This window comes from Physella acuta, unplaced genomic scaffold, assembly GCF_028476545.2.
Source record: "Physella acuta isolate Inbredline_101_S28 unplaced genomic scaffold, ASM2847654v3 ptg001005l, whole genome shotgun sequence".
Classification (NCBI taxonomy): domain Eukaryota; kingdom Metazoa; phylum Mollusca; class Gastropoda; family Physidae; genus Physella; species Physella acuta.
This window is the reverse complement of record NW_026732522.1, coordinates 28,775-55,601: the sequence shown is the minus strand read 5'-3', so window position 1 is coordinate 55,601 and position 26,827 is coordinate 28,775. Positions and strand designations below refer to the sequence as shown.

The following is a 26,827-nucleotide window of genomic DNA, read 5'->3' as shown; positions in this document are numbered from 1 at the left end:
AACGAATTTTCAATAAAATTAAAATATGTCACAGAGCATACTGGTAATGATTGTTTTTTATTGCCGCCCCCCCCCCCCCCTCTAGATTTATAATTATTTTATTTTACAGGCCGGCCCTATCTATAATAATCTATGTCTATGATGTTGATTTATTTTATGCAGGATATTGATAATGTTGAATGAGTGTATGCAAAGTATTACTATCTAGTATCTATTAGTATTACTATTAGTATTAGGCCTATGATATAGATTATAGATCTACATTAGATGATATTATATGTGCACTTCAAAAGATCTCCCAACTGAATGCAAATTGAAATAGGGTCTAAAAATAAATAGACCAATATGGCAATATATATTATAATAGTATAATAGTAATACTCTTCTATTAGTATAATGTGTAATAATGGCTGCTTAACATGGTAAGCCCTATGCCCTATATTATAACCTGCATTATGATTAGCCTTTATAAAAAAAAGAAATAAATCTATACTTAACTAATAACTATTTTAACATTTTGCATGACATTTAAATCTTTAAAAAATGTGTTTTAATCTTTTAGGTTAAGTTTCTGCTTTAACTCTATCTATAGAAATATGTACATGTTAATAATGGCTTGATTGAGTAGTCGATCACACTATTAACAACCTGAAATTCTGGGGTTCATAAACATTATGTCCTTCAATATACTCAAATCTGATGGGTATCCAGAGTTTCTTCCAGGCATCTCTTCGGGGGGGCGAAGCCCCCCCCGAAAATTTTTTACCGCCCCCCCGAACGAAATGAAATTTATATAATTTATATAGAAAATATATACTTTTAACAGTGTCCGCCCCCCCCCCCGAAGAAAGTTTACCGCCCCCCCGAAGATTTCAAGTGCCCCCCCGGAGAAAAAAGTCTGGAAGAAACACTGTGGGTATCTGAACAGGAAAGTGATTGAGCATAGTGCTGACCACATCCTGTCTTATGTCAAAAATAAAAACAACAGATGAACTCTAGTTTAACTGGCATAAGGACCATGTACCTTAATAGATTTTATATCCCTATTGTGTATTTATATCTAAAAATTTTGAATTTATTTCAGAAGGTAGCAGATTTTGATGCCTTGCTACAAACATTTTCGAAACCAACAATGCCACAGTTGAATGGATATTTTGTTTACCGTGTACATTACAGCAGAAATCTGTTGGAGGGTGTGAAACATTTGGTTGCAGATCACCAGTTAGTTCCACCAGAAGATACTCGTTCGTTTGGGGCGTTGTATGCCGTTATAAATAAACGTCTGAAGAAACTTAAAAAATGGAGACGTGATATCGTTTATAACTGGCACAGGATTGTTGAATTTCTAAACAATCCTTTCATTTTTACTCATAAGTCTAAAGCACCAGAGGGTGCTGGAAATGATGTTGTGGGCAAGACTGGTGTTGATTCACTTGAAATAGCAGGGTCTACGATAAAACAAGAGGTTGGTAGTGCAGAGATGGATATAGCTGGTCCTTTATGTGATGCACCTGAAACGTCAGCACATAGGAGTAGTTTTTTTATGGCTGATACTAGCAGGCCTACTACTAGTGATACTGTTACTGTAACCCCCTGTTCTGGCTACACTTTAAGGAAAGAAAGGTGCCATCGATGTGTTATTAGGAATAAAACCATTCTTACATATCAAAATAAAATGAGAACATTAAAGAAAGAATTGAAAAGTGTAAAAGCAACTAAGATTAAATTCTTAAAGCGGGCGTTGAATAGAAAAACCAATCAGGCTGAAAGATGGAAAGCTGAGTGCGGGTTACAAAAATTCATTTTGGATAATCAGCACAGGCAAATTCTTGGCCTTAGAAGAATAGCACTGGAAGACCAAAATATCGAAATATGTAAACAGACAAACCTGTTGGACCTACATCAACAGGTTATTTCCAGCAGGTAGGCTACTTGACTACAGAGGCGTAGCGACCCTTCCCGGCGCCCGGGGACAAACTTTCAATTTGCACTCCCCCTTGAACTTTTCATTTGCACCCCCCCTCAAACTTTTACACCCCTACCCCCACCCCACCCTCTCACCAAGACAATTAGGCTTAACATTTTAACCACTCCACCCCTAATGCTCAGAGTTTCAATAAGCTATCAAATATAATAATGATCAGTTTTTATTAAGATCTAGACCTACATTGTACAAAAAAAGTAATTAAAAATTGCAAAACACCCCCCCCCCCCTCCCAAGGAAAAAAGTCTGAAAGAAACACTGCACACATCATTCATAGATTAAGATTAAAACCCCATCCACACTATGAGTGGTTTTTTTTTAAATTTATGGACTACTAGATCTATCTAGATGTAGATTACTTATACTTATACTAGATCTAGATCTACTTCTGACCATCAGATTTTTATATTGATCTAGGCCTAGAATCTAACTCTAGAGCATACATGTAGATTACTAAATCTAGATCTAGATCTACTTCTGATCATCAGATTTTTTATATTCATCTAGGCCTAGAATCTAACTCTAGAGCATACAAGTAATAACTATAACTCATATAGGCCCAACTCTATTAAAAATAATTCAATAGTTCTTTCCCCTTGACACATTACTACAGTCTTTTATGGCGATTGATGATAGGCCTAGAATCTAGATCTAGGCTAGTAATTTTTGTTTTTAAAGTTTAGAGACTCTAGATCTACTATTTTTAATCAAATACCGTTGTTTTTTTTCTGACCTAGATTTTAGATGTAGATCTAGATCTAGCTACTAGACTATCTAGATCTAGGCTAAGCTACCTAATCTAATAGTACATAATATGATAATATAAAATATTATAATTTGGAAGTTTAAAGGTCAAGTTCAGCTTCATAGCTTCACTGCACTTGCAGTGACTACGCGAATCGTGTTCTAAAGTCTAAAAACTACAAACTATCATTGAATAATTATTAATAATGATATAATAATCACTACAATCTAGACTACTTATCAATAATCTAATTTCATTGTTTAATGATGGCATTTCGTACCCCACCTGAAGTTATACTTAGGCAGTGTTTGCGATATTGTACCGGGTACGGTATTTTATAATTTTATTATTATTATTATTAACTTAGCCCAAAACTTTTGATTATTAATTAATAATTATCATTATCTGACATAAATTAATCATGTAGATCTAGATCTAGTTCATAATAAATAAATTATATTTATTAGGCCTAGTGTTGTGGTCTGTTTAGGTCTATGATTACATTTACACACACACACACACACACACACGTCGTATATTTTTATTTATATAATGTTAGTAGCCTATATGATTAATAATATTATAGATCTAGAATCTATATAGATTATAGTATATATTAATAATATATAGTATTTTATATAGGCTTATATATATATATATATATATATATATATATATATATATATATATATATATATATAATATATATATATCCTTAATGAGTTTCAGCTGTTACTGCTAGTGTTAGTATGTTAGGAAGTGTTTAAAAAATTATAATGTAGAGATAGGCTAGGTTAAAAAAAGGCTTCATTTTTTTTTCAAAAGCAGAGCTCCATGTATAGATCTACTGTCTTGTCATCAAATTTTCCAAATCAATTTTAACACGCACTTTTTAACTCATCATCATGATGTGGAGCTTGCTGACTGAATTAAACAAGCAAACTTTAACTTTGACATTTATTAATGAAGATCTTAATTAATAATCTTAGCTCATCGCCAGTTGTAAGTAAGCTGTGGAGCCATTCTATGCTGGGCAAATGGAATGTTACGAACTTCAGAGTTGTTGACACACCATATTTGGCAGCGAAGCTCACTATTCCAGGATTTGGTTTTGAAAGTACTGATCGGCATGGTACGTATTTAACGAAAATGTATAGTGTATAGCATATTAATAATGTTAGGAGGCATGGTACGTATTTAATGAAATTGTATAACATATTAATAATCAAGGAATTTATTTGATAATATTAGTGTTAATAAAGTTGATCATGCCAAACAGAATGGGCATTTTTCTAAGGTGTAGCTAGGGGAGAGCTAATTAAATTTTCACGTGCTCAGTGTATATGTAAAATATTTATACACTTAAAAAATTAAACAAATGTGTAAAATGCATTACAATTTTTATCAATACACAGTTACAGTGTTAAAAAACAACACACCTAGTATCTAGTAGTTAAAAAGCTATGTTTTTCTCAGTTGATAGGTTAGTTACAGATAAAAGACTTTTGTCTACATGCTGTATATATTTACAGAAAAATAAATACCATGCATTCTGAATTGGTTATCTGAAGATTTTGCAGAAATTTTTAGAACTAAGATAAATATATGGGGACGGCACCGCCTAGAGGTAAACGGCTTGACAGACAAGTCTTGAGTTTCAAGTCACTAGAACATAGGTTCCCAAACTGTGGGTCGCGACCCCCCTGGGGGTTGCGAAGGGCTTTCTTGGGGGTCGCCAACTGATAGACTAAACCCTAGCAAAGAAATTATAAACATAAATATTCAGAAGAATATCTGAAATTTGACTTAACACTAAAAATGGAATAGAAAAGAAACAATGCATACTGTGCAAAGTTGTTCTCAGTCATGAGTCTATGAAACCTTCAAAAATAAAACGTCATTTTAAGACGAGTCATTCGGAACACACCAAAAAATATATGGAGTTCTTTCGTCCGCATGAAGCTAGTTGCAAACATACTTGATCGAACCGGAAGTTTTCACCAAGGAAACACAGCATTGGTGCAAGTATCAAATGAAGTCGCATCAGAAATTGCCAAGCAATATTAAAAAACACACAATAGGAGAAAATCAACTGTCAGTTGAAATAGAGATCCTCCAGAGAAAATGGAAATGGATTGGCCACACACTCAGGAAGCCTGTATCCAGCATAACAAGACAGGCCCTTACCTGGAATCCATAGGGCAGGAGGAGGAGAGGCAGACCAAGAAAGACCTGGAGACGTGACCTGGAAGAATACACGAAGAAGAAAGGAAACACCTGGGGACAGTTGGAGAGACTAGCTCAGGACAGAGACGACTGGAAAGCTCTCGTCAGCGGCCTATGTCCCAGTAGGGGCGACAGGCAAACCGAATCTAACCTGCATGTTGAAGATGGTGAAATTAATTCTTGGGGATTCCAGTGCAGTCAAGATACAACAAATATCTGTCTAATAATACTATTCAGCATCTTATAGCAGACATGTCCGTAGATGTTAGAGAACACATTTTGAATTAAATCAAGCTTTCACTATTGTTTGCTTTATAAGTTGATGAATCAACAGACGTGAGTTCGTGTTCGCATTTGCTTGTCTTTGTGAAATATACTAATTCCGATAATAGCAAAGAAAAGCTGCTATTTTGTGAATATATCATGGGGAAAATAAATACATTTTTGAAACTGGATGATTCACTGGGAATACATCTGTGGGGTTTGTACTGATGTGCGCCATCTATGTTTGGGTCAAAATCAGGCTTTTAGAAAACTGTAAACCAAGGGGTTTTACCAAGGGGAATCCACTGCGTAATTCACCGGTATGTCCTTGCCAGCAAGACTCTTTCGACTTCATTGCTAATAAAAGTCGTAAATTATATTAAATCTGGAGCCCTAAACACCAGTCTGTTTAAAGAACTGTGCAAAGACATGAATAAAGATCACATGTTTATGTTTTTCTACACTGCAGTACGCTGGCTGTCAAAAGGAAATGTTGTGAATCGTGTTTTTTGATTTGAAAGATGAAAGCAAGTTGTTCTTGGATGTGCAAGGGAAACAAGACCTTTTGATATACTTTAATGACAGAGTGGTTGAAGAGAGTAGCATACCTAGCAGATTCGAACATCAACATAAGCTTAACATGAAGCTTCTGGGAAAATGCCCCGAGATTATCACAAAAACAGATAATATTCATTCATTTTCCCAGGAGCTTCAGGTTATCAAGAATAATTTATATTGTTATATTGAAAGACAACTAGAAAATCTTATTTTAGTTTCTTATTAATTTCCTCACTAATTTTGACTTTTTAATTCTATGGGGGTCGCGGGTCACTTAATTTTTATAAAAGGGGTCGCCACTTGAAAAAGTTTGGGAACCACTGCACTAGAACATCCCTGAGTCGACCCAACTCTAGGTACTTGACTCACTTAAAAGGAAAGAAAAGGCAGCTGGGCTTAGTGCTGACCACACTATCCCTTCATACTCTGAGGTCACACAAACAGGGGAACACTACTTAACTTGCCACAGGCCCTTAGATTCTAAAAGGGAATTTTACTTTGATTAAAATATAAGAAAGAATTTTTTTTATAAATTTCTTATAATTTTATTTAATTACAAATTCAACGCACATTTTACCAATTTTATATCAGCAACCAAGTTTTGAATATTATTTCTGGCTAATTTTGTATCCCTCTACTTTTGGCGACTTGCTCCAAAGGTTTATGCAAGGTTATTGAGGAACTTCTATTCTGGAACTTCTAAAAGTACATCTTCAGTGTATCAATAATACTAACATTATTTCCCTTTTTTACAACTCATTTTCAAATTGACTTAATAAATCTTTTTCTTTCCAGGCAACCCAAAAATAGCAACAGTTCTGTTCCATAGCGTGATGGCCAGGGTTTACTCCCTCAACAGGCCAAACGGAGACAGCTCCTTTCTTGACTGGGCCACCCTAATACAAAATAGGCTCAGTTTTGTTTCTTCAGTGGCTTTCACATTTTCCCCTGAGCTGTACAACCCATACAATGACAAATCAGCATTGAATGCTGAAGTTTATCTTGGATATTTGGGAAACACTTCCACTGCTCATGTCATCAAAGCCTTTTTGCCAGAGAATGATAGAGAACCTTTATGGACCCAAATAATTCAAAATGTGTGTTTGGATAAGGAGACGAGAAAACCTATAGCATTTCCAGATTGGTATGTGGAAAAGTATAAAGAAAAAGGAATCTTGGATAAAGGACTGTTTATAGATCCAATCACAAGACCTTCAAAAACATTTACTCATCAAATTCCAGTTAGTAAATTTTATGTTTTAATTTAAATAATCACGATTAGCTTAAACAACCACATAAATCATAATTTATTTATTATTTCTTTTTTATACCCCATTTTTTTTACTTAAATCATATAATTTTTCTTAAAAAGACTATTGATTTAAAGTTATATTATAGGCCTACTATGTAGATCTATTTATATTTATAAAAACATACAATGAAATATGTATAGAATCTTTATATTCTGTACCTGAGTTGCTTACAATATATTATGGAGTAAAAAATAAAAATAAAATACATCCCTTCAGACTACATGGCAAAAGAAGTAGAGTTCATCTGATTTAACAATGACAGCATTTGAAAGTAGTTTTTGATTCCATAGAATCCACCTTAAGCAATGGTTGCTCGTCCTTTTCAATCAGAGTTATGCTTCCTATGCTGGGCAATTACCTTTAGGCAGTTTTCAGTTTTTTTTACAGAGGTTTCACTTACAGCTGTTTCAGCTCTTTGTTTTTCTTCTGTCTTTCCTCAGCATTTTATGTTTTGAATTAAAACAAGTCTTCATTTTTATATTAAAAACATTAAGTAAAAAACAAAATTTTAACATGTATGGCACAAAATTTTAACATGTATGGCACACAATTTTAACATGTATGGCACACAATTTTAACATGTATGGCACAAAATGTTAACATGTATGGCACAACATTTTAACATGTATGGCACACAATTTTAACACGTATGGCACACAATTTTAACACGTATGGCACACAATTTTAACACGTATGGCACAAAATTTTAACATGTATGGCACAAAATGTTAACATTTATGGCACAAAATTTTAACATGTATGGCACAAAATGTTAACATTTATGGCACAAAATTTTAACATGTATGGCACAAAATTTTAACATGTACGGTTTTAATTCCCAGATTGTTTGGTCAGACACCGACAACAACAACCACACAAACTTCACCAGCTACGTCAACTTCGCAGTCAACGCCCTGCATGCAGCCACAGGCCAGACCAACAACAGCAGCACAGCCTGCGTTTTACACGGCGTCTCCAAGGATACGCTGCCAAATGGACTCAAGGAGCTGCAGGTTCGGTACTTGGGTGAGAGTCAAGACGGGGAGGGGCTGAACGTCCACATCTGGCAGGAGGAACACGACGACACGGTGCTGTGTTCCATTGAAAGGGATGAGACGGTCTTGTGTCAGGTCAAGCTGGTCTACTTCAATGACAGTTTGTACCAGAAGTCACTTCCTGTATTTACATGAGATAGACCTGTGTTAGGTCAAGTTGGTCTACTTCAACAACAGTTTGTACCAGAAGTCACTTCCTGTATTTACACGAGACAGTCCTGTGTTAGGTCTACTTCAACGACAGTTTGTACCAGAAGTCACTTCCTGTATTTACATGAGACGGTCTTGTGTCAGGTCAAGCTGGTCTACTTCAACGACAGTTTGTACCAGAAGTCACTTCCTGTATTTACATGAGACGGTCCTGTGTTAGGTCAAGTTGGTCTACTTCAACGACAGTTTGTACCAGAAGTCACTTCCTGTATTTACATGAGACGGTCCTGTGTTAGGTCTACTTCAATGACAGTTTGTACTGAAGTCACTTGCTGTATTTACATAAAATATTGCTTTACATGTCTGATTTTATTTATCTAGAAATCACAACCTAGACAAATGTGCATAACATTTGTAATCACATGATTTGATTATTTTGATGGATTAATCAATCAATAAATAAATCTGTCATATTATTTTTAAAAAATGTGTATTGTTTCATTTACAGTTAATTTAAAAGTAAATTATGTCTACTGCAAAAACTTTGTTTGGAAAGAAAACACTCAGAAAACATACAACTATAACATGTTTAATCTATCTGCATATATATTTATAGATTTTTATCTCTGTATATATTTATATATATACCGTATTATAATTTGTCTATATATATCTATATATTATGTATATATGTTATATATACATTATCTCTATATGCATCTGTGTATATATACATATGTGTATATAGATAGATAGATAGATAGATAAACACACGCACAATGGTTTGACAGGACACCTCAAATCTTCCCAGAGTTCATCAACTAGCTAACTAATCTACAGGTGAAATGTGAAATCTCTAGGACATTGAGCAAGCAACAGAAGATGCTACAATTGTGAAGACTTCCTCCTCTCGCGTTTTGAATTTGGGCTGGAGTCATCGGAAACCCCAGACCAGTTAATAATAACTAAATAGATTCTGTGTTCAGCTTGTTCTGTGACAACTGTTCCCACGCAATTTGTGGATTCTGTGACAACTGTTCCCACGCAATTTGTGGATTCTGTGACTACTTTCAACGCAATTTGTGGATTCTGTGACAACTGTTCCCATGCAATTTGTGGATTCTGTGACTACTTTCAACGCAATTTGTGGATTCTGTGACAACTGTTCCCACGCAATTTGTGGATTCTGTGACTACTTTCAACGCAATTTGTGGATTCTGTGACAACTGTTCCCACGCAATTTGTGGATTCTGTGACAACTGTTCCCACGTAATTTGTGGATTCTGTGACAACTGTTCCCACGCAATTTGTGGATTCTGTGACAACTGTTCCCACGCAATTTGTGGATTCTGTGACAACTGTTCCCACGTAATTTGTGGATTCTGTGACAACTGTTCCCACGCAATTTGTGGATTCTGTGACAACTGTTCCCACGCAATTTGTGGATTCTGTGACAACTATTCCCACGCAAGATGATGCCTCCCCCCCCCCCGAACAAAATGGAATTCATATAGAAAACATATTTTTACCAGTGTCCGCCCCCCCCCCCGCCCCGGAAAATGTCGATCGCCCCCCCCCCCAAATATCAAGCCCCCCCCCCCCCCCCCCGGAGAAAAAAGTCTGGAAGAAACTGCTTCTGATTGCTTTCCGGCCTTATTTCAAATCAGAGGCGTAGCGAGGGGGGGGGCGGACCGCACCGGGTGACGCCATTTAGGGGGTTGACACCAAGGCAAAAAATAGTAAAAATATATAGAGAAAAATTTGAGGGGGGGTGCTAATCGAAAGTTTGAGGGGGGGGGGGGTTGCAAATCGAAAATTGAAGGTTTGTCCCCGGGAAGAGTCGCTACGCCTCTGGGGGGTGACACCATTAAGTGCCACACCGGGTGACACCCGACCTCGCTACGCCACTGTTTCAAACTGCTCTACTCTCCGGCCTTCTTTCAAACTGCTCTACGCTGCGGCCTTATAGCCGTCTTCAATCTGCACTTAGCGGTGATTTCTTAGTCGTTTTCGTGTAAGAAGATACTTAGGTCTATTCAGTGGCGTAGCGAGGTCGGGTGTCACCCGGTGCGGCACTTAATGGTGTCACCCCCCAGAGGCGTAGCGACCCTTCCAGGGGACCCCCCCCCCCTCAAGTTTTTCTCTATATATTTTGCTAGTTTTTGCCTTGGTGTCACCCCCCTAAATGGTGTCACCCGGTGCGGTCAGCACCCCCCGCCCCCCCCCCCTCGCTACGCCCCTGGGTCTATTGGCTAACGATTGTATGGTATACTAATAATTAATATAAGCTTGACCAAGATTGCGTGCTGTAAGCTTCAACCGCTTCAAGAACAGGATAGTTCAAATACCGGTGTTTTTAAAAAAGTTAACTAAATAAACAAAAATTCACAATTGAAAAATAAAATTAAAAACTTAAAAATTCGAAAAAAAATGAAGTCTTAATTTATGTATCTTCGCGTCAATAACTATAGCAACAATACCGTCAACAAAGGAAGTGAGAAGGAAAAATAAATGCGATTGGAGATTTCTTTTAGCAAGTCCAAGATTGAGATGAGCCTAGGGCTTGTCTTACGTTTGTAATAGCCGCAGTCAACGTTTATATTATACACGCAGGTTGTATTGATGAGCCGAACATGCGGTTAACTCAAGTCAGGTTTGATGTCTTTGCCATTCACTATAGAATCGATCTATATTCTAATTCTATTGATGTGAACCTAGTTTCTGTCAGATATAGAATCAGAGGCGTAGCTAAGGGAGGGGTACATATGTCCCCGGGTGCCGACCTTAGGGGGCGCCTAAATGGGCTGGAAAAACAAATTAAAATCTAATTTTAGCTGCATTTTTTGCTTTATAAATATAAAAAAAATATATGAGGGGGTGTGTGCAAATCGAAAGTTTGAGGGGGGGGGGGGTGCAAATAGAAAGGTTTGAGGGGGGGGGGATGCAAATCGAGAATTGAAAGGTTGATCCCGAGGGGGGCGCCAAATTGAAAGTTTGTCCCCGGGCGCCGGGAAGGATCGCTACGCCTCTGTATAGAATAGATCTAGTACGGGCCTATCGAATCGATGTTTTTATTTCCCTTGATAGAGTCAAGCTAGTCCAAGTTGGGGTAGAGGCGTAGCTAGGGAAGAGCGGGTGGGGTGGCCGGCCTTGGGTTGGCCCTTAGGGGACGCTAACAATGGTAGAAAAAGAAAATGAAAAGCTCTCCTTGAGCTGCAGTTACTGAACTGTATTGTACACAGTCATGCGTAACAAGATTTTAGGGGGGTCCACCAGACTCAACTTATCCACGTTTCTGACACTATTTCCTGTTGTCCCCAGATTCAATTTATCCACGTTTCTGACAATATTTCCTGTTCTCCCCAGATTTAACTTATCCACGTTTCTGACAATATTTCCTGTTCTCCCCAGATTTAACTTATCCACGTTTCTAACAATATTTCCTGTTCTCCCCAGATTTAACTTATCCACGTTTCTGACAATATTTCCTGTTCTCCCCAGATTCAACTTATCCACGTTTCTGACAATATTTCCTGTTCTCCCCAGATTCAACTTATCCACGTTTCTGACAATATTTCCTGTTCTCCCCAGATTTAACTTATCCGCGTTTCTGACAATATTTCCTGCTCTCCCCAGATTCAACTTATCCACGTTTCTGACAATATTTCCTGTTCTCCCCAGATTTAACTTATCCACGTTTCTGACAATATTTCCTGTTCTCCCCAGATTCAACTTATCCACGTTTCTGACAATATTTCCTGTTCTCCCCAGATTCAAATTATCCACGTTTCTGACAATATTTCCTGTTCTCCCCAGATTTAACTTATCCACGTTTCTGACAATATTTCCTGTTCTCCCCAGATTTAACTTATCCACGTTTCTAACAATATTTCCTGTTCTCCCCAGATTTAACTTATCCACGTTTCTGACAATATTTCCTGTTCTCCCCAGATTCAACTTATCCACGTTTCTGACAATATTTCCTGTTCTCCCCAGATTCAACTTATCCACGTTTCTGACAATATTTCCTGTTCTCCCCAGATTCAACTTATCCACGTTTCTGACAATATTTCCTGTTCTCCCCAGATTCAACTTATCCACGTTTCTGACAATATTTCCTGTTCTCCCCAGATTCAACTTATCCACGTTTCTGACAATATTTCCTGTTCTCCCCAGATTTAACTTATCCACGTTTCTGACAATATTTCCTGTTCTCCCCAGATTTAACTTATCCACGTTTCTAACAATATTTCCTGTTCTCCCCAGATTTAACTTATCCACGTTTCTGACAATATTTCCTGTTCTCCCCAGATTCAACTTATCCACGTTTCTGACAATATTTCCTGTTCTCCCCAGATTCAACTTATCCACGTTTCTGACAATATTTCCTGTTCTCCCCAGATTTAACTTATCCACGTTTCTGACAATATTTCCTGCTCTCCCCAGATTTAACTTATCCACGTTTCTGACAATATTTCCTGCTCTCCCCAGATTCAACTTATCCACGTTTCTGACAATATTTCCTGTTCTCCCCAGATTTAACTTATCCACGTTTCTGCCAATATTTCCTGTTCTCCCCAGATTTAACTTATCCACGTTTCTGACAATATTTCCTGCTCTCCCCCAGATTTAACTTATCCACGATTCTGACAATATTTCCTGTTCTCCCCAGATTCAACTTATCCACGTTTCTGACAATATTTCCTGTTCTCCCCAGATTCAACTTATCCACGTTTCTAACAATATTTCCTGTTCTCCCCAGATTTAACTTATCCACGTTTCTGACAATATTTCCTGTTCTCCCCAGATTCAACTTATCCACGTTTCTGACAATATTTCCTGTTCTCCCCAGATTCAACTTATCCACGTTTCTGACAATATTTCCTGTTCTCCCCAGATTTAACTTATCCACGTTTCTGACAATATTTCCTGCTCTCCCCAGATTCAACTTATCCACGTTTCTGACAATATTTCCTGTTCTCCCCAGATTCAACTTATCCACGTTTCTGATAATATTTCCTGTTCTCCCCAGATTCAACTTATCCACGTTTCTGATAATATTTCCTGTTCTCCCCAGATTCAACTTATCCACGTTTCTGATAATATTTCCTGTTCTCCCCAGATTCAACTTATCCACGTTTCTGATAATATTTCCTGCTCTCCCCAGATTCAACTTATCCACGTTTCTGACAATATTTCCTGTTCTCCCCAGATTCAACTTATCCACGTTTCTGACAATATTTTATGTTCTCGCCAGATTCAACTTATCCACGTTTATGCAGACGGTGGTGGGTAAGATGAAGGTCACCAACTTTCACTTGACGGACAAGCCTGTCTTGACGGCTAGGTGCACGCTGCCTGGCTTCAGTTTCACGTACTTAGACCGACATGGTGAGTCAAGTGTACACATGTCAAGTGGGTTGAGTGCAGTGGCGTAGCGAGGTCGGGTGTCATTCGGTGCGGCACCCAGAGGTGTAGGGACCCTTCCCGGGGACAAACTTTCAAACTTTCGATTTGCACCCCACCCCTCAAGTTTTCGATTTGCACCCCCCCCCCCCCTCAAACTTTCGATTTGCACCCCCCCCCCCCCCTCAAGTTTTTCTCTATATATTTTGCTATTTTTTGCCTTGGTGTCACCCCCTAAATGATGTCACCCGGTGCGGTCCGCACCCCCCGCCCCCCTCGCTACGCCTCTAGTTGAGAAAATTGGCGTCCTATACACACACACACACCCATCCACAAGCACACACACATACACAAACACACTCATGCACACAAAAACGCATACACAAATAAACACACACGCAGAGACTAAAAAAAAACAAAAACAAAAAAGCAACTTACTTTAGGGGTAGTGTGCAACTGTCATTTTTTTAAGGTAGGGTGTCTACTGTCCCAAATAACGAAATAATGAATAAATCATTAGCACAATTATTAATATCTATTTCAACAATACATTCCTCATCAGCATCATCTTTTTTTTTCCCGTTCATGCCCAAGATACATGGTGCAGATGAAGTAGAGTTTATGTTTCAAAGACCTCGGTATTGTGTAGTCATCACTATGCCCAGCCGCCTTTGTCTCCCCCGCGTAAGTCAGGTACCTATCCCAACACAATGGCACTTAGGATGTACTACGAACTCCAGCCCAAGATACGAACTCGAGTCATAAGCCCTACTACCCAACCACGCTGTCTCTTTTTACTTTCTAGTATATACGAAGTATAGAGAAAGTCTTGTAATCGTGCAAAAAAAAAAAATCGAGATTTTTGCAAATCTCGACGTTTTACATCTCACTGATACGGAAAAACATAATTTTGCAATCTTGTCCGTATGTCTGTGTGTCTGTGTGTGTGTGTGTCCGTGTGTAAACACGATAACTTGAGTATTGTTACAGCTAGGTTGATGAAATTTCATAAGTATTTTATCAAAATCGTAGATCCGTATCAACTTTTGAGCGATTTCCGATAACCGGAAGTGGTACTTTTTCTACTTTGAATTTTTCAAAAGCCTATAATTTGAGTATTATTTCAGATAGATAAATGAAATTTGATATGTAAGTAAAAGATCTAATTCTCTACCTTCTTTCAAATTTTGAGTAATTTCCGTTGGCCGAAGTACTTATTTACGCTATTTCCGTTTTCTCAAAAAACGCATGTAAATTTATAAAGTACTAATAATATTGCGCACTATTATGCACATCTTTATTTAGCGTTCACTTGGTGTGCATTTCTTTTTTCTACGAGATTATATTCTATTTTAAAAAATGTGAGTATTTAAAATGGATTAAAAATCATGTCTAGAAGTCTATATCCCGAGTTGCCATCCCCCGTAGTGTTATATTAGAATATTCGAGAAAGTTTAGGGGAGATCACTCCCGGTTTATTTAAAACAAAAAACAATATAAAACATGAATGAAACGTTTTTATAGGTAACTACAGAATGGACGATCTGACCAAGTACGGCATCTTAGCACGACACCACCTAGTCAACCGGCCCTTCAACAACAAAACCTTCATGGATTATAACGAGGCTACACGCAGCGGCCTAGTCTTCACCTCTTCCATCCACATAGACATCTCCCCGGACCTCCACAATCGTGACGTGGACAAGTCCACCATTGACGCTGCCGTCCAGCACGGCTATGTCGGGAACTCGTCGGAGACTTCAAGGTTCCTGCTTTTCCTGCCCGGAGACACCAAGAACCCCTTGTACCAGGCTGAGACTGGATGCATCCTGGTCGACCCCGCGACCAGAAAACCGAAACCCTTCCCTAACTGGTTCAAGGAGAAGTACAGAAAGGGTGGGTTCACGGACAAGCCGTTGATACTGAAACCGTTCGAGAGGCCCCCTGTTACGTTCATAAACAAAATAAAGGTAAAGTTGATGTGTTTTTTTTAAAGTGGTACTTATTTGTTAGCTGTACTAGAGAATTGCAAGTGAGGGGGGTGGGGTCGGTAGCGGCAAAGTCTAGCCTAGGCATTAATACTGCACCATCACCATCTAAGAGGTATGAAATTAAGCATCCAAATCTGAGACACAAAAGTGCAATATTGGTTATTTCTGATTTGGCTTCTATAAAGTTATTTCTCTGACCCAATTTTAATATGTTGATTGTAATTTGACAAACCTTTACTTACAATTATTATGATATGTAAAAAAAAAAAGTAAAATCTTTATGACTATCCGTTAAAAAATGTTTAGTCGAATAAAATCACTCCAAATACTTTTAATATTATTATGTCTGAGATAATTTCTCCATGATATTTTTTGTCCTTAGATCATTCATTTGTTCATTAGATATTTTATTCCCACGTTTTCTTTAACTTGCTTTCGCCTCTGTTTGTTTGTTTGTTTGTTTTTCCAATCAAATCTTGCGATCGAAATTTCGGGCACTTCCCAGTTAGCTAGCGCGCTGAAATTTTCAGGGAAGCTTTGTTTCGGATGACAATAGAATATTCAACTGTTATTATTACTAAATTGATCCATGGAAACATTTTATTGATCATTTTATACCCCTATATAATTGTACAAAAAACGTGGGGGGAAAAGGGACATAACCCAGTAACTGTAATTTGATGAAAACAAGGTTCGGTACTCTCCCTCTTTTTCTTACTGAGTTGTTGTCACGCGGTGTTTGTCTACAAACAACCAGAACGTAACAACTGGTGGCCAGTATGGGGGAGACGATATGGTCGAGTGGTTGGGCACACGATTGCTAACCCACTCGACACGGGTTCAAATCTATGTGTTCTAGTCAGTAACGTATTCACACAACGTGTTTTTTACGAGTTGTCTTTTTACGAGTTGTCTTCGTTTACCCCAAAAAAAAGTGAAAAGATAAAATCGATAGCAAGATTTCAATGCAAACAAACAGTAGAAAATAATAATCATTAAAAAAGTTTAAAAAAAACCACGTTTTCTGATTGAACTAAAAAGTAGAAAATAAATGCTATACATCACAATAATGCAAGCGATCACTCTACTATAAGCGATGAAAAACGTGGGGCGCCGTGATTTTCTTACAGTTTCTAATACTGTTGACTCTCTACAAGCTCCCTAATAAAAGTCAATAGTATTATCTAATCAATAGTAATATAACTTTTACTTCGGCGCCCCACGTTTTTCATCGCTTATAGTAGAGTGATCGCTTGCATTATTGTGATGTATAGCATTTATTTTCTACTTTTTAGTTCAATCAGAAAACGTGGGTTTTTTAAAACTTTTTTAATGATTATTTCTGAGATCATTTCTCCTGAAACCTTTTTTTTCAACCCCCGCCCCATCCTCCCATTCTCTATCATCAGACCATGTGGCTAGAGACAGACGCCAACAACCACGTTGCCTTCCCAGCATTCATAGCCTACTCCACCAACGCGATTCACGCGGCCATCAAGGATAAGAAGACCGCGGCCATGCGCGGGCTTACGGAGGAGATCATCTTGAACGGGCTGAAGAACTTGCAGATCGTCAACTTTCAGGAATGCCTCGAAGGCGACCACCTGGATATCCACGTCTGGCAGGACGCCGCTGATAAGCACGTGGTCTATTGCTCCGCGGAGAAGGGCTCCAAAAAAATTGCCCAGATTAAATTCTCGTACTACGACACCTGCCAACATGACAAAAAGTATTTCAAACTGTCGTAAACGGTCATTACCTATCTGCAAAAATATGACGAGTACTGTTTTATCAGATATTGTCAAATTCAAAGACCTTTGTTATAAGATAGAGAAACATAGCCGTATTGCAAATATATTAGTAATAAGTTTGAAAACAAACTCGGTTACTTTACCATGTGGTGTATTTTACACACACGTTTTTTAAGTATTAAAATAGTTTTATCAACTATCATTGTTTTGTACATTTTTATCTTTTTATACCATGATTTTAAAAATTGATATTTGAAAAACTAAATTCATGATGATTATGTTAGCCGCTGACAAGAGCTTTCGATGACTCTCGAGGCTTTTCTCTCTAACTGTCCCCATGTGCATCCAAGGGCGTAGTGACCCATTCCGGTGCCCGGGGCGAACTATTTTGTGCCTCTCCCCGCCCTTTCTCAGTGATGTTTACTACTCATCACCTTTTCCTATTCGTGCCAGACACACGGGGCAGATGAAGTAGAGTTCGTCTGTTTCAGAGACCTCAGCACATGAAAAGATAGTACGGTCAGCACTACGCAAAAAGCCTTTGCTTTGACGTGAGTTAGGTACCCATCAGAGCTGGGTTGACTCAGGGGAATTCACTGACTTGAACTCGGATTCGAACTCGTGACTTTCGGATTAGCAGTCTAGCTCTCTACTGCTAGGCCAACCCGCACTATTCAATGTCCCTTGTTAGTTTTTATTTTGTTGTCACAAAACGAATGTAGAAAACAGTTTATAAGTCCATAAAGCCAAGTAGCGGTCAGTTTTCTTAACCATTACTGTTTACAATTCAGTAATGCAGCTCAAACGAGCTTTTTAATTTTTTTTCTACCCCGTTAATCGCCCCCATAACTTCGGCACCCGAGGCGTCATTCCCTCCCCTTACCTACGCCTTTTTATGTCTTCTTCCAGGTCATGTCTCCAGATCTTCCTTGATCGGCCTCTTTTTCTTTCTACAAAAACAATAAACAACAAATTTCAGATTTTCGTACAGAGTTTCTTCCAGGCATCCAGTCCCCCGAACGAAATGCAATTTATATAGAAAATATGAAAATATAGACCTATAGATTCTAAATATATACTTTTACAAAAGTACCAGCGGGGATGGATTAGACCAGGGCTTCCCAACCTTTTTTACTTTAGAGCACATTCTAAAATATCGGTAGGGTGGCGGGCACCACCTATTTTAAATCGACAAACTCCTTTCATAACTTGTCATTTTCCCATAATTTATTTTCTTATTTTCTTATATTCATAATGTATTAATAAATAATAAACAAAAATGTTTCAAAATAATAGAATTATTTGGCATTTTTTTTCAAATTGCATACACACAGAAAAATGCATTTACAAAACGTAAATAGTGCAGTCTGGCTTGCCGCTAGACAAGTTGGGACAAGTATCGAACATATTTAATAAACCTAGGCAGTAAAAAAAAAATTAAAACTGTAACAAATTAATAAAAATAAATCATATTTTAAAATAATGTTCATGAAAAAAATTCTGTCTCTATCGAATAGTCAGAGGCGGGCACATACGAATCGTTCAGCGGGCGCCATGGCACCCGCGGGCACAGGGTTGGGAACCCCTGGATTAGACATTCCTTGCACAAATCTATCAACAACCTCACAAGACAGACACTATAGTTTGAAATACCCAAGGAAAGAAAAAAGTGTAGGCCAAAACTAATTTGGAAACATGAGTTTCTTCCAGGCATCTCTTCGCCCCCCCCCCCCCCACCCCGAACGAAGTGGAATTCATATAGAAAATGTATACTTTTACCCTTCCCCCCAAAATATCAAGTGCCCCCCCCCCCCCCCCGGAGAAAAAAGTCTGGAAGAAACACTGTTTGGAAACGGTCAGTTGTAAGCTTTGGAGGATTTGCTCAAAACCGACTACACTACTACACTAGAGTGATGGGGTTGCGACACTGTTCTCTACAAGAAAGATGACGATGACGAAACCGCAAAATAATTAATAGGTTAATGAATGCTACGTCACACTTCATCACATGAACAATTAGATCCTTCGTCACACTTCAGTCATCACAAAATACTAAATAGCGGATTAATAAATGCCAAGTTTCCCATTCTTAACACATTTTTGCAATTAAAAATAAAATAATTATAGGCTTCGAATAAAGATCCATATTAAAATTAATTGAACACAACCATTATTTTTATCCAGATCTGGATCAAGATCTAGATTCTAAATCTTATTATTTCCTAATGAGAAAAAAAAAAGTCGAATAAGCTAGAAAACATAAACATGAACCCGAAGTCTAAAATTTAGCAGAACGTCTACCTCAGCTTGTAGCAGTAAAAAAAGATATGGTAGATCTGTAAGAAGTTCAGTTAATATAAAGTAGTTAAGGAATGAATGGCATGATAGTAGATTAATATGTGTATTGTTTAATTTGAATACAAGTTGATTCTAGAATCTAGCAGTTTTATATATAAGCCTAGGTCTATGATTTTATAATTCATAATCATAATGAGTGCCACAAGGTAAGACTTACTGGTAATCTATCGTTTTGGGTACGTAAAATCGCCCGCGGCTATTAATGTACGAAAACGTTACCTCATTGTCAAGGCTTTAATAGGAGTATATTGTCATGTTTGTGTCAAATATTATAGATAAATGAATAATAAACCTAAATCAATGGCTAACTATATCGATATAGGCCAGAAATCAACTTTAAACAGCAGTGTCTGAGAGCAAGATTTGCTATATAAACAGCAGCCATTTGTAAAATAGAGTGACTTCCGCCTGAATCTCGCGCTATAAGTCTATAAAAATAAAACTTAGACAAGATGGCTGCTATAGTAAATGAGCATGGTTGCATCTGTTGGAAACATCGCTGGTGTTCATTTATTATTGAAAAGTTTTAATTCAATTGTTTAAAAACAGGTACATAAATGAAACAATGAAACATTTTTGTATTTTTAAAACATAAATCCTCCTCAAAATGTGAAATAATTATTAAAATGTAAGGAGTCACCTGTTTTTCACATTACTAGTCGCGGGCGATTTTACGTACCCAAAACGATAGATTACCGACTTACTTATTTATTACTTAACTTTACTAGATCTAGATCTAGATCTAGAATCTAGATCTAGCTAGACTAGTTAAAAAAAGTAGAGTTAGTAGTAGTAATCTAGATCTAGTTAGTTTAGTTTTTTTTATACTTTCGTTACAGTTTAGTGATTAGTGGTGGAACGGAGTGGTCTAGCGGTAGAGAGCTGGACTGCTAAACCCGTATGTCTCGAGTTCGAATCCGGGTTCATGTCAGTAGACCATCCCTGAGTCCACCCAACTCTGATGGGTACCTAACTGTAACTCAGTAACTCACGTTAGGTAAAGTAAAGGCGGCTGGGCATAGTGCTGACCACACTATCTCTTCATATGCTGAGGTCACAGAAACAAGTGAACTTTATTTAATATTTCTCTTGCCCCATAGACCATCAGGTTTGAGAGGGAAACTTTACTTACTTTTTTACAGTTTAGTACTTAGATCTAGTTGTATAGTTTACTTATAATACACTATAATAGCTATAGATAGATAGATAGAGACTTTACTATCCTTATGTTTAAATTATGTTATTATATATATTACTAAGATAATGATGTGTAAGTTAAGGCTAAGACTCAATAATATATAAAAAGTATAGGCCTACATACATATTATATCCCATGTATTTTTCTGATATATTTTATAACTAACCAATGTTGTGACTCATTTCCATCATTAATGTAAGCTGCCTCAGGACTTTAACCTTGTGCTAACAATTACATTATGATATTATGTTTCTGGTCATGTTTTCTATTTTATAGAACGAAAACAGTTGCAGCACAGGTGTGGAGAAATGCTCACCTGAGTCAATGGAATGTCACCAATGTCAATGTGACTGACTCACCAGTCTGGTCAGCCAAGTTCACCATACCAGGCCTGACACATGAAAGCTTTGACCGCGATGGTAAGCAGGTCACGGATTGTTTTCAGGGTTGTTTAAAAAATTATTTTAGCCACGGAAAAAAGTGTATAAAATGTAATTTTTGTATATGTTTTGTCTAAACTTTATCATTAAATCTTCACTTTGATCTTATAGGCCTACTAAAAATAAAATAAAAACTAAAATGTTTTTAAGCTTTTAGGTTTACTTTATTTATTTATTTCATTCAGCAGTTATTTTTTATAATACATTTTTATTTTTTGCAACCTCAATTTTCCCCCATACTACATTTGTTTATATTTTTTATTATATAACATTTCCATAACTTCACTTATTTCTGAAAACATAAGAGTGTTTTATTAATTCATCATCATCATCATCATCACTCCTTTGTGTCCCCTGGGGAGCAAAGGGCTGCAACCACACATCTCCAGCGGACTCGGTTTTGGGCTGCTCCTCTAATCTGTGCCCATGAGAGCCCAGCTGTTTTTGCCTCCTCCTCAACCATTCTCTTCCATGTTTTCCTTGGCCGGCCCACCCTCCTTTTCCCCTGGGGATTTTATTAAGTAGTAAAGATTAAGTTAATTCACACCTAGCCCCCAATGTTATTGTTTAACAAATTTTATTTTACCTGGTGTTTTGTTCTTTAGATCTGTTCGTGGTGGATTGGAATGTTCTGTGATAAAAAACTTACAACTTTAAACTGTCTCTCGGCAGGTAATCCAAAAATAACCAGTGTCATGTTGACCTCAGTCATTGCTAGACAGTATGTCCTGCACAGACCTTACGATAACTCTGGGAGCATTTTCCTTGACTGGCCAACCCTGACCGAGGACAGGTTCACCTTTGTGTCCTCCACCCAGTTCAAAATGTCCCGGTCCTTGTACACGCCGGTGACCCCCAAATGGCCCCTTGATGTTGAGTTTGTTCTTGGTTTTGTGGGGAACTCTTCTATGGCCAGCGTCTCTCACTTCTACAATGAGGGTAAAACATTGGAGCCTCTGTGGACGCAGATAAATCAACTGGTCTCCATTGATAAAACAACCAGAAAGCCTACACCACTGCCTCAGTGGTTTAAGGATAAATATGCTGGGAAGGGATGTATGGATAAGGGCCTAATCATCAAGCCCTTCGATCGTCCTTCTCTTACATACAACCATTCTGTTGTGGTAAGTGTCTAATTATATCAGGACATTATTCCCTGGTTATTATTTCCTTGTCAATTAACACCCACTCCTTCTTTTGAGAATACCAAGTATACATAGCTTAAGGTTAGAAAGGTTTTCTGTAAAATACCTGAAATAAGAAGCTGCCAATAAAGAAATACGCTTATTTCACTCAGAACATAAAGTCAAGATAAAAATAGCTAAATTTTGTATTGTGAGTTTAAAAAATGATTTTGAATGTTAAGTTCAGCAATAACCTTATCCAGCCACACCCATACCTTTACAGGAATAGTAATTGCTTGCCTCCATCTCAGTTTAAACCTTGGTGTTTAAAATCTGTTTTTAAAATGTACAATGGTCACATCAGATAATTTTACAAATTTATGTCGATTTAAACATGCATTGTACCTTCAAAGTTCAAAAACATATTTATTCCAACCAGGACTGTGTATAGCGTCTGTTCATTACTTTCTTTCCACAAGTTATTCCTTCATTCACATCATCAATTATTTTCCATCTTCATGTTATCCACATTATCCGTCATGTTCTGTATACATTATTCTCCTTTGTTAAGTTATTCCCTCATTCATATTACCCATTATCAATTATTTTCCATACCCTAGTTATTTTTATATCCATGTTATCCATCGAGTTTTTAGTCCATTATTTTCTGTCTTCAAGTTATTCCTTCATTCACATTATCCATCACGTTTTGTTTCCATTATTTCCCATCGACATGTTATTTCTACATTCACATTATCCGTTATCTTCTATATCTAGGTGAGATGGTCAGACACGGATAACTACAATCACACAAACTTCGCCAGCTATGTGCACTGGACCATCAATGCCATCCATGAAGCCATCTTGATGCAGGAGAAAAAGAAGAGTTCTAATGTCAGTGCTGATTCACTGCCAAGCAATGCTTTACCCGGGATCAGGAAGGATATAATAGCTAATGGACTCAAGGATCTGCAGATTTGTTACTTAAAGGAAAGTTTAGAAGGCCAATCTTTAGATGTACATGTGTGGCAAAAGAATGATGAAGATAACATTGTGTGTTCATCTATACTGAGGGGAGGGGAGGATATATGTCAGGTAAAGCTAGAATATTTTACTTCTTTAGAGGATGAAATGGCCATAATGTGAGTGTGTTAATGCTGGCCAACATGTGGGTTCATTTTCATACTGGCCATCATGTGAGTTCATGTTGATACTGGCCAACATGTGAGTTTATGTTGATACTGGCCATCATGTGAGTTCATGTTGATACTGGCCATCATGTGAGTTCATGTTGATACTGGCCATCATGTGAGTTTATGTTGATACTGGCCATCATGTGAGTTCATGTTGATACTTGCCATCATGTGAGTTCATGTTGATACTGGCCATCATGTGAGTTCATGTTGATACTGGCCAACATGTGAGTTTATGTTGATACTGGCCATCATGTGAGTTCATGTTGATACTTGCCATCATGTGAGTTCATGTTGATACTGGCCATCATGTGAGTTCATGTTGATACTGGCCATCATGTGAGTTCATGTTGATACTGGCCATCATGTGAGTTTATGTTGATACTGGCCATCATGTGAGTTCATGTTGATACTTGCCATCATGTGAGTTCATGTTGATACTGGCCATCATGTGAGTTCATGTTGATACTGGCCAATATGTGTTCATGTTGATACTGGCCATCATGTGAGTTCATGTTGATACTGGCCAACATGTGAGTTTATGTTGATACTGGCCAACATGTGAGTTCATGTTGATACTGGCCATGATGTGAGTTCATGTTGATACTGGCCAACATGTGAGTTTATGTTGATACTCGCCATCATGAGAGTTTATGTTGATACTGGCCATCATGTGAGTTCATGTTGATACTGGCCATCAAATGAGTTCATGTTGATACTATTGTTGTGCAACTGTGATCCTATTAATATTATAGAATAATTTATTGTTTAGTTTTCTTTGCTTAAATTAAAAATCTCAAACTTATATCCTGTTGATGATAGAGAAAATAAAAACATAAACCAGACCTAATTGAGTTTAATCAGTTTAAATATCAAGATTAACATAACATCAAATGGATCTATTTATTATTATTTACCATCAAACATTAAATTTTTAACTATTACATATTGTAATGTAATTGTGTTCTATTAAAATGTTTTGTATTTCCAAAGGTCACAAAATAAACACATTTTAAACATCATAATCAGTATTATAATAAGCACTTTACCTGATGTAGTACAACTTGGCACAGATTTTATCCCACCTGATGTTGAAACAAATTGATCAGATTATAAGTGACCATTACTGAATACACTTTAATTTACCAGACTATTTTTCGGCTCTCTATTATAAAAATGTAAAATTATAAACATTTGTCTAAAAAATGATTGTTTTTTTTTTTTTTACAATAAATTGTGTTCACATTTGATTTTACCATCATCTGATTGGTATCCAGAAATTTATCAAATGTATAAGAAACAAACAAAACATGGCAAAATAAACACTGCTGTAAATTTTTTGTTTTTTATCTTAAATTGTCTTTAGAATTCTGTACTGAACATGTTGTATTCTGTTAAAGTTATATAAACAGCAAAACCTCACAAATATATTGGCAACACATTTTTTAGCGCAATTTCCTTACAGGAATTGCGATTATTAACTCGTCATTTCTGGATGGATGGATGGATGTGTGTCCGCAGCTTTAAGTCGTCTTTAAGTCGTATCTCCACCTCAACGAAGCAATATCGAGGACTAGTTCCGAAAGCAAATATGTTAAGCAAGTTCCGAGGATGAACATAGGCCAAAAAAATTCCCGGAATTCCTTCCTGGATTTCCCGGAAAAACCAAAAAACATTTTAAAAAATGCAGTTTTTGGCCCGTATCTCTGCAACCAGACCACTTAGTGACTTGAAACATTTACCAATCGATTCCTGCCATAATTTAGAACAATATTGTCGAAGAAAGTTTTCAAAAATATCCTTTCGTTCGGTCACAAAAAATTAATTAAGAATTTTTAAACTGAGTATCGTGTAGGCCTAGGATGATATTTTTAATTTAAACTGAGCATCGTGTAGGTTTTTAGTGCAAAGCACTGAGGTTCGAAAGGATTTTACCATAGCGAATGAGCGGCGGTTCGAAAAGATTTTTACGTAGGTCTGTGAATTCTAAAAAATTAATTAAGGAAATTGCGCTTAAATTGTCACTAGACTTTTTATTAACTTGTTTCTGAAATAAAGTATTTACTGCTGTACAGCATATACAAATGTCTGTTATGTTAAAATGTGTAAGTATATTTAAAAGTGCAATTAGGTTAGATTAAATGTGTATGTTCTATGTATATTAGATGAAAAAGTCTAAGAAAAGTAACTGAAACTGTATGTAGATTTAAATGTGTAAGTAGCTTAGATTAAAATGTTTAGGCCAGTATAGTAGGTCTATGCAGATTCGATGAAAAAATAGATTTTCTTGTCCCACATGATAGTGTGCAATTAACGTTTTATAACAAAACTAGTTCCACAAAACAGGCTGACTCTACTTTACCTAGAATTGTTTCATTACTAGAGGACTTTCTTGTTGCCACTTTAAGTGGGCTCTACATGAAAATAATGGGACGGAGTGTTGTCTAGTGGTAGAGAGCTGGACTGCTAACCCGTAAGTCTCGAGTTCGAATCCGGGTTCAAGTCAGTAGACCGTCCCTGAGTCCACCCAACTCTGATGGGTACCTAACTCAAGTTAGGGAAAGTAAAGGCGGCTGGGCATAGTGCTGACCACACTATCTCTTCATATGCCGAGGTCACAGAAACAAGTGAACTCTACTTCACTTGCCCCATAGACCGTCAGGTTTGAAAGGGAAACTTAACTTTACTTACATGAAAATAGTTTCTGCGTTTGACTGATGAGATCATGGGCGACCACTGTGATTCATGCTGGTCACTGCCCCTCCCCTGATCCAGATTATTTCCCATGACTTAGAGATTCATACTGTTAGGGTCAGGTTAAGGATGCATTAGGGTTGTGGATTTGGTAAAGGACAAGGTTCTGGAAATGGTTAGGTTAGGAAAAAGTTTGGTTCATGGATAATCCTATCCGTATATTGGATTAGGCAGCAGCCCAAATCCGAGCCCCCAGGGGCCACAAAGGAATGATGATGATGATATTGGATTAGGGTAACGATACTTAGTTATTGGTTCAGGGATAGGGTAATGGCTAGGCATAAGTATGCCATGCATTAATTAAAAAAAAAAGGGGG

General features: G+C 37.3%; 3 protein-coding genes across 4 annotated transcripts; all 3 read left to right on the top strand.

Moving 5' to 3' along the window:
• Positions 1-1,089: 1,089 nt before the first annotated feature.
• On the top strand, positions 1,090-8,573 carry LOC131954494 (uncharacterized). Its single transcript, XM_059318222.1, has 4 exons — positions 1,090-1,923; positions 3,719-3,861; positions 6,573-7,018; positions 7,933-8,573. The coding sequence occupies exons 1-4, from the start codon at positions 1,133-1,135 to the stop codon at positions 8,278-8,280; spliced, it is 1,728 nt and encodes a 575-aa protein (XP_059174205.1). The 5' UTR covers positions 1,090-1,132; the 3' UTR covers positions 8,281-8,573.
• Positions 8,574-10,695: 2,122 nt separating this feature from the next.
• On the top strand, positions 10,696-17,636 carry LOC131954484 (uncharacterized). 2 transcript variants are annotated; one of them, XM_059318209.1, is made up of 4 exons: positions 10,696-10,943; positions 13,553-13,686; positions 15,226-15,671; positions 17,102-17,636. In XM_059318209.1, the coding sequence occupies exons 2-4, from the start codon at positions 13,572-13,574 to the stop codon at positions 17,438-17,440; spliced, it is 900 nt and encodes a 299-aa protein (XP_059174192.1). In that variant the 5' UTR covers positions 10,696-10,943; positions 13,553-13,571; the 3' UTR covers positions 17,441-17,636. The 2 variants fall into 2 exon arrangements, with proteins under 2 accessions (XP_059174192.1, XP_059174191.1); XM_059318208.1 differs by having other exon boundaries at positions 10,696-10,948.
• A 2,127-nt stretch (positions 17,637-19,763) lies between these two features.
• Positions 19,764-25,083, top strand: LOC131954482 (uncharacterized). The gene is made up of 4 exons (XM_059318206.1): positions 19,764-19,947; positions 21,276-21,418; positions 22,112-22,563; positions 23,341-25,083. The coding sequence occupies exons 1-4, from the start codon at positions 19,934-19,936 to the stop codon at positions 23,707-23,709; spliced, it is 978 nt and encodes a 325-aa protein (XP_059174189.1). The 5' UTR covers positions 19,764-19,933; the 3' UTR covers positions 23,710-25,083.
• The last annotated feature ends 1,744 nt before the right edge of the window (positions 25,084-26,827 follow it).

Bases quoted from the DNA above. Each gene is read 5' to 3' on its own strand.
- LOC131954494 (XM_059318222.1), top strand. From the start codon at position 1,133: ATGCCACAGTTGAATGGATATTTTGTTTACCGTGTACATTACAGCAGA. The intron at 3,862-6,572 runs GTACGTATTTAA...TTTTCTTTCCAG, and splicing joins TGAAAGTACTGATCGGCATG to GCAACCCAAAAATAGCAACA. The intron at 7,019-7,932 runs GTTAGTAAATTT...TTTAATTCCCAG, and splicing joins CATTTACTCATCAAATTCCA to ATTGTTTGGTCAGACACCGA.
- LOC131954484 (XM_059318208.1), top strand. From the start codon at position 10,929: ATGCGGTTAACTCAAGTCAG. The intron at 10,949-13,552 runs GTTTGATGTCTT...TGTTCTCGCCAG, and splicing joins ATGCGGTTAACTCAAGTCAG to ATTCAACTTATCCACGTTTA. The intron at 15,672-17,101 runs GTAAAGTTGATG...CTCTATCATCAG, and splicing joins CGTTCATAAACAAAATAAAG to ACCATGTGGCTAGAGACAGA.
- LOC131954482 (XM_059318206.1), top strand. The intron at 21,419-22,111 runs GTAAGCAGGTCA...GTCTCTCGGCAG, and splicing joins TGAAAGCTTTGACCGCGATG to GTAATCCAAAAATAACCAGT. The intron at 22,564-23,340 runs GTAAGTGTCTAA...TTCTATATCTAG, and splicing joins CATACAACCATTCTGTTGTG to GTGAGATGGTCAGACACGGA.